Source organism: Cajanus cajan, chromosome 3 (genome assembly GCF_000230855.2).
Source record: "Cajanus cajan strain Asha chromosome 3, NIPB_CcT2T_4, whole genome shotgun sequence".
Classification (NCBI taxonomy): domain Eukaryota; kingdom Viridiplantae; phylum Streptophyta; class Magnoliopsida; order Fabales; family Fabaceae; genus Cajanus; species Cajanus cajan.
This window is the reverse complement of record NC_138519.1, coordinates 16623753-16635894: the sequence shown is the minus strand read 5'-3', so window position 1 is coordinate 16635894 and position 12142 is coordinate 16623753. Positions and strand designations below refer to the sequence as shown.

Genomic DNA, 12142 nt, shown 5'->3' with positions numbered 1-12142 from the left:
TTAGAATGTCCGTTAGCATCTTCCACTGTTCATTGCTCAAACCCATCAAAACGCCTTTGTCTGCATCTGTTATTTGAGTGCTTGTTCCTGCATTTGTAGTTTGGGAAACAATAGCACGAATATTCATGCCTCTCCCATGACCTATGACTCATTTTCCATAAGCAGTTGTCTTTCCTACATTTCATGGCCTATCTCCCCACCATTTTGGATATCCTATTAGCTTGAAACAAGACTCGGCTTCATGACCTGTTTGATTACAATTTTTACATACTGCTCATTTGTCCTTTGTATCAACCCATCCTTTTTTCCCTACACCAGCTTGTACTACCAAGCCTATGACCACTCCTAAGGGTGGGCAAAATGAACTGAACTGAACTGAACTTATAAAAATTATACTGAACTTAAAAGTAGTTCTCATGAACTGAACTAAACTGAATATTAGTTCAGATGAACTGAACTGAACTATTTGTTTGTGTCATTGAACTAAACTGAACTATACTATAAAAACTTGAACAGAACTGCGATTTAAACTACATTGAACTGTTATGATATTTTGAATTGAACAATTTTGACTCATTGGTCTATCAAGATAGACACATTTGCCAACTTTACTTTATTTTTCATTTTATTTAAATTTTTCAAAGGAAAAAAATATAAAATTAATTCAAACAAACTCAGTGAATTTTAAGCCTAAAAATAAGTCGTCCAACATAGCTCAATTAATCCATTAGGTTTCACAAAATTGATACAATTTTTTTCGAATCACTTTTTTTTCGCAAAGTTTTGGTCATCAGACTAACAAGCTAATCCATTAAGATAGAACATGTTAGACACATTTAATTTTTATCCTTTTATAAAAATAGTTCAATCTTTATAATTTAGTTCAACTTTTATAGTTCAGTACAGTTCAACTTTCTAACATTTCAGTTCAATTCAATTTTTTTTAAATGGTTCAGTTCAGTTTTTTTACAAACAGTTCAGTTTTTTATAGTACAGTTCAGTTCAGTTCAATTCAGTTTTTTTTGCCCACCCCTAACCACTCCATGTTCTTCCTTGGCTCTAGTAATTATCTTCATCCGTTCTTCTTGCACTAGAGTCGCATAGACGCGATTCAACGAAGGTAATGGATCACCAGCAAGTAAATTTGAGTGCACTATACCATACAATGAGTCATCAAGCCCCATCAGGAATTGGTGCACCTTTTCTTTCTCCCTTTGTTTTTTCAGTTGCGTTTTAATATCATAGGAGTAGCCTTTGCATATACATGTCCGTATCTATTGGTAATCTGCTAACTCATCCCACAAGGTTTTAAGCTTTTCATAATAATTCACCATGGGCGTTCTGTTTTGTTTGCACTCAGCCAATTCTAATTTCAGTTGTTGAATTCTAGGACCATTCACAACTAAAAATCGTTCTGCAATATCGTTCCATAGCTCGTTTGCATTCTCCATATAAGAGATAGTAGAATGCAAAGTTGGTTCAATAGTATTTAGAATCCATGACACCAACATAGATTGCACGGTCCACCAATCCTTCATTTTAGAAGACCCTTCTTTCGGTTGTTGTATTGTACCATCAACAAAACCCCACTTTCATCGTGCAAGTAATGAGGTTTTCATATCTTTTTCCCATTCATTATAGTTTTCACCCCGAAGTTGCACCTGGGTAATCACGTTTCCTAGATTGTCACTAGAATTCAAATCATATGGAGATGGTGTCTTCTTCACCATCTTAGGTTGTTCACATTCAGGATCCTTTTCATCATGAATTCGCTCATCATAATTTCCCACCATTTGGTTTGTTTCTCTCAGCTTTTCTCAACCAGAGCCTAGAGGCTCTGATACCATAAAGAAATTGTGATGGTAATCTGATGATTTATTCAGCCAATATGATTACATATATGTACATCTCATGGTCCCTATAATTAGGCTAAACATATTCCTACAGATTCCTATAATTTCTCCTATAATCATGATATGGCAGATCACCACGGGATTTGATTACAATCCCACTATTTTAGGTGGTGCAAACAGATTTCTACCGAAAAGGAAACAATATATTTAATATATTTACAATGATATTGTATTATTTAGTATTACAATAATTTTATTTTTTAATGTGTGATATCGTACATTATATTAATTATATTAATTTAATTTTTTTTAATATAGATCATTTTAAATGATTCAATAAGTAACCAATTTGACTACAAAATTATCAAACCACTACGCTTCAACGATTGATTGAGCTTTTATAACATTGCTTGTTGGAGCAAACATCAATTGATATTTATAATTTTTATATAAATAAAATTAATACAACAAGTTTCATGTCTGATAAAAATCAAAATTATATCTTAAAACTAACAAAATTTTTCTCTACACATAAAAAAATCGAATCCTATTTCCAACAGTTAGTTAATAGTACTTTTTTAAAGATATAATTAAATTGTTTTGATACTTGTATGAGTTGGAATAGATACACAACTCCAAAAGTATGTTTATAAAATACTCTAGTAACTTAGCAACCATTTTGGCCATTATAAAATAGCTTTCCTCTTATTGAAAGATGAGAAATTCATTTATTTTAAGAGTAAGTTTATATAGACTTACTCCGTTGAATAACTCATGTTCTACATTAAATTTTAAACATTCAACCATTGAATTTAAAATTCTTAATATATAGATCAAATCTGCAAATTTTTAAAAATTTTAAAAATTATTTAATACTTCATTTCATTAATTCAAATCAATGTATAAAATAATTTTATGATTATCCGTCAATTTAAATTAATGAAATAAAATATCAAATAATTTTTAAATTTTTAAAAAATTTATAGACTTAATATATAAATTAAGAACTTTAAATTTAATTATTAGATTGTTGAAATTTGATATAGAATATGAGTTATTGAACGAAATAAGTCTACATAGATTTACTATTGGAGTAAATAGATCTCTTCTCTTATTGAAAACATAAAATTTACGATTTACAATTTTTTTTAATAAGCATGCATTATTATTTATTAATTAATTAATAGGACCCACTTAATGAATAAAATAAAAATAAAAGGGACCCACTTAACGAGGTAACATACTGCACCGTTCGGAGACTGAGATCTGAAGCTTCAGTTGTTGTTGTTTGGTGGAAATGGAAAGAAAGGAATTGATCAATGGCGGGAGCAGAAGAAGCAGATAACACAAATGCCATTATTACCAGAATTGAACACAAATCTCGCAAGATCGAAACCTTGCTCAAACAGTAACCCCTTTTCTTCTCTCTTTATTCACATCAATTGCTATTGTTATTGCCATTCTTCTAAACACCTTTCAAATTTGCAATTTTTTAGGTACAAACCCGTCGAAGCGCTTAAAACCGCCCTTGAAGTCACATATGCCATCATTGTTGGAGATGAGCGTTGCAAGGTTTTCTCTAGTTGCTTTTTTTTTTTAAAAAAAAAGGAAATTTTTATGCTTCACTGTTATTTTGTGTTTATGTTTGTATTTTGCTTTTGCCCTATTGGGCTACTTATCTTATTTTTCCTTCTTATTTTATTATTGTACATTTGGGCATGTTTGTGGAAGCATTTTTAGGAGAAAAAAAAATTAGGAAGAAAAATCCAAATAAGTTTTTCTCATGAGCTAAAACTAGCTTGTGTAAGTTAAAAATAAGATTTTGAACGAGAAAACTTCAATAAATTAATTTATGCATAAATTAATTTTAGTTTAAGAGATACTTATTTCATTTTTCCTTCTTCTTTTTCTCTCTTAAAACTGTTAAGTTTACCTGAATAAACTTTTTATCCAAATTGAACATAGAGAAAATTACTCTGACGTCCTTGTGATTTTTTTGATATTCACACAATACTCCTGCCCTTTTAACTTCACAGTAATCCCTCTTTACAAGAATACACGGTGTAACGTGTTTCTTGGGCAATATATGACAGTGTAATGTATTTCAAATAATTAAGGGAGATTAATGTAAGAAAAGCAGATAGGGTATCAAGTGAATTTCGAAGAACTAATAGGTGGTACCAATTTAATTTGATATTATTATCATGAATAAGCTATTTTCAGTTAGCATTAAAGACTAGGGTTTTCCTATTTTGTTACTCAAGAGGCCTGGTGCTATTCAAATGAAGTTTTCTAATTTCTTAACAACATATTTTTCATATATCTTTTTTTTTCTTCAATTTTTCTTTCTATATTTTAGAGTTTTGATGCTTAAATATCTTTGCTTAGATTTGATTTCGGTTGTTGTGTAACAAAAACAGTGTTTTTCCCCCTTTTAAAGCTAAGCTTAACTAGCAAAGACTGTTCTTTTTGATACATGTATAATTGTAATTGAAGTTTTGTAATTTGTTGAAAATTTGAAAACATGACATATTTTAGATAAACCTTGATTATCATTGTTCTTTTGGCAGGCGGCACAATGGCTTGTGGTGCATAGAGCTATAATGGCTATAAAAGATGTGGATGGGATGCTTTCTTCCTTGGATCCTGAGTACTATGATATCCTAATAAAGTGAGTGGTGAAGTATTTTGTTTGAATTCAATTTTACATGTCATTTTTAATTTGACTAGCTTCTCATTCTCTTAAAATGCAAATTTGATTGGATGATGTAACAGTCTGAGGTTTATAGTTAATGGTCATTGTAGTTTCGTGACTTTGGTCTGCATTCTACCTAACATGATATGTGCTGCACTGGAACAATTAAAGCAAAAAATTGGAATATGAAGATGTAATAAACATAAGTGATTCGTTTGTAAATTTTTCAGAAATGTAATGATAATGTGTTGATGAAATCATAACATAAATGTGAATAGCATTCTAAGGGATGTTTATATAGTGTGGGGAAAATAATGGTTATAAAATTTGGAAGGAAAAGGAAGTGTTGATCTTCCCTGCTGTCACAATTCTGTATTCAACCTTATTTTGTTCTAGAATACCTGTGACATGTTTTTATCCTAATATTTTATTGAGAAATTTTGGTAACACACTCTTTTGATTATACTCTGCTATTGACTGAAATTTATTGGAAATTACAAATTTTTGTAAGTCCCATTTGGCAATTCTCAGTTTCTCTCTTGATTTTACATTTTTCAATAAATTTTAACAAATAATAGTGTGTTAGAAGGAGTGTGTTGTTAGCACTCCTCTGTTTTAGAAACTTTCTAATATTGATACGTTATTTAAACAAAGGAAATTTCATATAATTTTCATAGCATAAATTATCATGGATTTTATTGTTTTTTTATATATAACTTCTAGTTATTTTTGAAAGAATTACAGTCATATGGGATGATGTATAGAATAGGAAAATTAGAGAAAATTGTTTACTTTCTGTTTAATTTTATATGGCTATAATGGCCTGCTATGTGTGAAGCAAGATGCTACTTATATTTTCATTTATGAATATTATTCCAAGAATTTTCCTTGTTTTTTTTGGTGAATTCTAGAATTTCTATAAGTAATTATTTGTCCATAATAAAACTAGCCCACCTCTTTTGTATCCCTTTCAGTTCTGTACTGCTTTATTTTTCCCCACATGCTTCAATTACAATTGATAAATCAACTCATAATATAACTAGGTTACAGGTTCTTATCTGGGCACACTCAGTTCTTTGAGAAAATTATCCTACAATAGCATGTAGTAGCATGCTTTGGAATCTCTCAAGTACTTACCTCTTGTTAATACGTTGATTATGAGTTTGTTTGGGTGCAAGTTCTAAGTGCTTTTGAAAATTTCTCTATTGCAAAAAAAAAATTATTTTCTGGTGAGAGACTCTCAAAAAGTACTTCTAAACTTATGTCTAAACATGTTGTTTATATTCGATGGTTCAACTTGATAAATGAAATTTATGTGCCCCTTCCGTCATGCTCCCCTCTCAAGAGTACTTGGGAACAAGTTATATATCGGATGTCTCAAATTCACTATGTGCAGTGAGACAATTGTTAGATGTCAAAAACCGGGAAATAAACTTGCAAATGAATGTACACTCGAATCTCATCTATCAATCAAAAATGACAATTATATTCTAAAAGTCACAAATATGCATAACGTTTAGATGTTAAAAGTCACAAATATATGATCCCTCATTGATCATTTATCAACATGAAGGATCTGCTTAGGAACAACTGGGTTGTGTATCTATTCAACATCATTGTCTCTTGCACAATAGTTCTTTTGTCAACCCTCATTGAGGCACACTCCCATATTATTCTTGCATATTCATTTGTGATTTTATAAGATTTCAGGTAGAAATATTCATGTAGTTAATATCAACCTTACAAACTTGTAAAATTTTCTCATTTTAGATCAGCATGCTGCGGCTATTCTCCTCAAGTATCTACTTGCTGCAAAACATGAATTACAACCTCAATCTTTTAAACCATATACCAAATCACTAGTCTGCATACTTCAAGTGTTAGAAGGGTTCTTTCATGCGCATCCTAGGACACAAATACCGAATGCCTCAAGAAGTGTTTTTTGGAGCTTCTAGTAGCGCCCAGTGTCTCAGACCTGATATATTATTATTTTTTAACAAAAAACTGGGGAACTTAACTTTCTGTTCCCAGAACCTATCTAATAAGTATAGAGTAAACAACTTCAAAATTAGGTCACCGTAGCCAGCAATCTCCTACCAACTCACTACAGTTTCCGAGCTACCTCATTACACAAAAGGTGTTGGTTGTTTGCTTCAGAACATTTGAAGCACATGATGCAATCATCAGGAGAAAGGACTATATAGATCTTTAAAGTTTAAACTTCCAGTGATAGGACATCTCTGAAAATCTGTCTTCTAGAAGAAAAGAATAGTATATATGTCGTCTGCAAACTCCACAAGGATGCCATTAGTTCCACCAAAAAGACCTTACTGAAACTCACTTCCAACCTTTCATTAATTAATGCCTGAAGTCTTTCATTACTACAGTGAACATAAAGGGCAATATAAGGTCAACCCAGTCACAGACCACCTTCCTTGAAACCAATTTCTAGCTTCTCGGTCAACCATTAACCATAACTACAAAGGTGAAAGTCCAACTTAAAAACTAAATCTGTCTCTTTCTTGTACCTAATATCCTCTACAGTCTCATAGTAATAGAGTTGCAATAGTATCTCCTTGAATTGTGGTCAACCCCAACATGAATAAGCTTTTATGATCTTATTCACTCTTGCGCCCAATCAGATAGGTCTAAAATCCTTCACCTTGACAACACTTTCCTCTGTACTTTTTAGATTTTTAATAGAGTCAAAATGGACATTGAATGAGTCTTTCTTAACAATATGATATTTACTATCGCTGATAACTAATGGTATTTAACAATATTATAGTAACTATTGTAGATAACTAATGGTATTCTTACACCATCATTTTCTGTCCTAAGAGTTTTGTATTTGCCATAGGTACTTATATAGAGGCTTAGCTACTGGAGATCGTCCTACATGTGATCATTTCCTTCGGATTCATGAAAAATTGACAGAGAAAGCAGGACTAGGTTGCATCCTACGTTACCTGACAGATACTATAAATATAGTTTGATTTCTGAACTGCCATTTTAGTTCCAACGTTTTGTTCTTTTCCTTTGTTGTTTTCTATTTTTCTTGTGTTTGCAAGACTATAGCAATCAATGCAGTGAAATACTTGAGCTTAGGTTCCCAATCCCCAAAGCTAGTGTTTTTTAATTGCTTTTGGAGGAGAAATTTTAGTACATTTTGTAAAAATGCAGTCAAATAGAATGAGATATATGGTACAAAAATTAAACTCATACCGTAAGATTAATTTAAGATTATCTAAATATGTACTAGTTTCCAAGCCAGATTAATTGACCCTAGTTATTTTGGGTTAAGTGTAAAACATCAATATAACTGTGAAATATATTACTAAGAGCTTAAATTTGATATATTATAAAGAATTTTATGTTGTCAACTAATTAAAAAAATACTTTAAAAATACTTTAAATAAATTAATTATTTAATTTATTTGGAAATGGGTTAGTACAAACATTTAAACAATAATAATTAGTTATATTAACTAGTTGAAATAAATTAAGATTTTAACAATTAAGAGAATGAACTTAATACTAGTTACTAGAAGATGGAAATTGACTCATCATTCATGAAGGTGAACTACATCAAAAAGTGCAAAACGATAAACCTAATGAACCTCCAAAGCAATTTATGCTGCTAGAAGGACTGAATGATACACATAACTCCCCAAAGAAAGAGTTGATGACAATGTGCACAAACAACAATCCTAAGTCTGCTTTTTGAGGTGATTAAAGGAGTGCAGGTTCTGCATGACTATACCAAAGAAGCAATTGACATAGGTGTTCTCCAACAGCATACAGGTCTTTCTGCCCTCAAAATCTGGCAAAGTTAAGCTAAGCATGCTTGAACAACTTCATGCTGAGCCAATGAAAGTACACAGCGACCAAAATTATAGGGAGAGTCAATGGCACCAAGAAGCAATAGTACCTATTATAATTATCAAAAGAAAAACAGGAAAATAATGAGTTTTTCTTTCTCATTTGGGGAGAGGTAATAGTAATTACAAAGATAACAACAATTGCTTATCAAGAAATTATACCATCAACAAAATATTTGTTATTTGTTCCAATGGTGAATTTATTAGTTGCAACATAATCACAACACACGCGTTAAATTTATTTTTCTCATTTTAGAAGAGTCCAGAAAAGGGTGATGATGTTTTGATGGTGGAAAACTTAATTTAAGGCACTAACTCAAATTATGCATTTAGCAATTACATAAATCCAGACCTAAATTTGGAGGATCCCATGTCCAAAAGAAAGAATCACTAAGGAAGCTAGGACAACCATCATGTTGGACCAAGAGACAAATGGTACCTGATTAAGTACTTATCAAAAATCACCTCCCTCGTCCTGATCTCCAACATGTTCGTTGGTTCTTCTATCAAAAACCATTTCCCTAACATTATTTCCTAAAGCATCACCAAGAGAGTTATTTTCTACAAAATCATTGTCTGAAGGATGTGAGGAGGTCCAAACAGTTTAGTCTTGGCTACAATAGAGTATGGAATCTTTCGTTACTATAGACATTAATGCTATCGATCAAGATAATTTGATGTTGGAGAAATTTAGAGCCCTTACATTCTACACCCTAAATTATGCCCTCCCTAAAATCGATAATTATGTTGAAAAACCATTGACATGAAAGTAAAAACCTACAGAATCACATCTCAATATCAGGACTAATTAATTAATTAATTACCAGTCATTTTGCAACGCAGAAATGAGGGTAATGTTTGACGGTGGGAGAAGCTTGGAAATAACAACAACAAAGAAATACCCAACAAAGAAAATAGAGCCAATTGAGACAAACAACCATCCCCGCAATTTTCTCTCATCAAATGAAGCCAACCACCGCATAGAATCATCCAACCTTGAACACAATCAAACAAATGCCTTGGAAGGGATTTTTCTGAAAAACAAAAAACAAAACATAAAAATTAGAGCTTTGGATTATAATAACAGACTCGAGTTTAGTTCCATGGTTTATGCCAATTTGGGTTACCCAAAAATTAATTAACAGAAGAAAATCACAGTTAAGAAGAAACATTGACAAAAGCACGCACCTTTGAAACTTGAAGGTTGCCACTTCCACGTACTAAGCAAACTACGAAACTCCTATCAATATTGAGAAGCTGCGTTCCGTATGACCGCACCTAAGGATAAATATAAGAAAGGATTTGAGTTTAGAAAATTGGCCCAACGGACACAACATTTTAACTGTGTTGTCTTTTTTTTTTGTTTAAGTTTGATAGGCCTTCTTTTAATTAAGGTTAATTTCTTTTAATTTTTTTAAAATAAGCGCATATAATGTACTAAATGTAGTAAAACAATAATAATAATAATAATAATAATAATAATAATAATAATAATAAAAGTATAATAATAATTTATGTAAAACATAATACTAATATATATAAAGAATGATTTATTTACTTAGGAGTAAATATACCTAAATGAGATTATCTATCAATTAGACTTAATGAAACGAAGTATCAAATGATTTTTAATTTTTTTTTAAAATTTACAAAATTATTCTGTACATTAATAACTTTAAGTTTAATAATTAGATCGTTAAAATTTGATATAGAGCAGACTTATATAGAGTAAACGAATCTCTCTTTAAGTTTAATGGATAAGTGATTATATAATAAACTAAATAATAGTAAAATTAAAAACTAAATAAAAAGTAACATATAATTATACATTTTAACTTTATTAATTTATTATAAAAGCAAAATGGAACTATAGAAGAGATACAATATTTTTAAAACTTTTCTAAAGTGGTAAAGGTTGACATAACCACTTATCCAAATGTCCAAACTTTAACTAAAAGAGTATAAAATAACAACTAAAACTTAAAAGGATGGCTTTCAAAGGTCATACATAAGTTTTAAATTTTAATATCAAAGAATAACTAAAAACATTAACATAAGTATAGACTCATTGTGTAATACTAAAATCCTATTCACCTCCTATCAAAACAAGGTTTCCAAAACAGTACCAAGTTGATCTCATCAACAAATGACATTCAATTTAAACACAAACCAAAACAATACCAAGTTGATCCTCATCAACAAATAAAATTCAATTTAAACACAAACAAAACAAACAAGGAGAGAGAGAACATGCTATAATTTTGGGAGAGCATGCTAAAATATCTCATCCACTTTCTTCTCTTATAAAGCAAGCCACCTCGAGGGTTTTTCTTCCATAATGTCAGGGCCATCCAATAAGACCCTTATTCCAATTATTTACTATTAAGCCATTTCTTAAGGACTATAAATTAGGATCACACATATTAACCCATATTTACAAGCTTGGTGACACTAGAAAATATCCTATCAACAGCTTTCAGTGATAGAATCATATGCTCAAGTGTGCAATGAAATCAAGGGGATAAACCAATGTGACAACTAACCATTAATTTTTATCAAGTATTGATGGTTCAATGTGTTTACCCTGTTGTGCATGAATTAGGTTTGGCAAATGAGATTGCCATGTTGGTGAAGCATAACAGGATGTTGTAAAAATTACAAGGATTGGAACTGAGTGAAGAAACCAAGAAGCTGAGGCTTTTTTTTTTTTACATATCCAGCTTCTCCAAAGGCATCATATCTCCAATTGACACAAGGATTTCTCTAATTTGCTGAACTTGGTCAATGACATGGGCAACATTGTCATCAAAGTTGTTCCTAGAGAGGTCTAGGTACTCCACTTTGGAGTAGTTGTAGAGGGGTGTGGAGAAGTCACCAGGGATGAAATTGAAGCTGAAGTCAAGGTTTGTGAGGTCGCGGATGAAGCGTGGTATTGTGAGGGTGATGTTGAAGTAGGAGAGAGTGAAGGCAGTAATTGAGCCAATGGTGCATGTCATCTTTAGCAAAGAAGAGTGAGAGAGGAAAGAAGGGTTCTGCAAGTATTACTTTATGTTTAACAAAACTACACATTCATGATCATATCGCTCAGATTGTGAGGTTGGTGGAAAGGATTGCTATTTGGGCTCAATTATGGTTGGTACTTGGTATTGACTATCGACTAAAGAGCACCAAATTCTTCAATCTAGTTCCCAGATTGCTTTACATATGATCTCAACCAAACAACCAATTTCAAAAGACTAATAAAAAATAGTCAAATACATACCCAAAACAACATTAATAACCTCCTACAATACTTTTTCTTCCTAGATATTAAAAATGAAGGATATATATAATTCCAGCTATGATTTCATCTTCATCTATTGTTTCACTTGACTTCATTAATTTCCAGCGTGTTAAGTAGCTATATATAAAAATGTACAATCCAGACCATGAAACCATTTCCAAGACTCAAATAGAATACTTCCCAGTTCCCATTTCCAACAGAGCAATTAAGATCAACATAGAAATTAGGGGTGTGCAAAAAATCCAAATTAATCCGAACCGATCCATAACCGATCCGATCCATATTGAAAAATCCGATCCATTTTGAAAAAAAATCCGAACCGAACCACTTTATAAAACCGGTTCAGTTATCCAATCCATTTTTACAAAGTGGATCGGTTCGGTTCGGTTTGGTTTTCTAAAAAAACCGATCCATATATGAGTAAAAAAGT

At 31.4% G+C, this 12142-nt stretch overlaps 2 protein-coding genes across 2 annotated transcripts; one reads left to right on the top strand and one right to left on the bottom strand.

Moving 5' to 3' along the window:
• Positions 1-1274: 1274 nt before the first annotated feature.
• LOC145956103 (uncharacterized) lies at positions 1275-1793 on the bottom strand. Its single transcript, XM_083071663.1, has 2 exons — positions 1662-1793; positions 1275-1589 (listed from the first exon to the last, which is right to left on the bottom strand). Exons 1-2 carry the CDS (start codon positions 1791-1793, stop codon positions 1275-1277), a joined length of 447 nt encoding a protein of 148 aa, XP_082927789.1.
• A 1191-nt stretch (positions 1794-2984) lies between these two features.
• LOC145955605 (actin-related protein 2/3 complex subunit 5A-like) lies at positions 2985-8158 on the top strand. Its single transcript, XM_083070570.1, has 4 exons — positions 2985-3261; positions 3350-3425; positions 4424-4524; positions 7409-8158. The coding sequence occupies exons 1-4, from the start codon at positions 3173-3175 to the stop codon at positions 7542-7544; spliced, it is 402 nt and encodes a 133-aa protein (XP_082926696.1). The 5' UTR covers positions 2985-3172; the 3' UTR covers positions 7545-8158.
• Positions 8159-12142: the final 3984 nt, after the last annotated feature.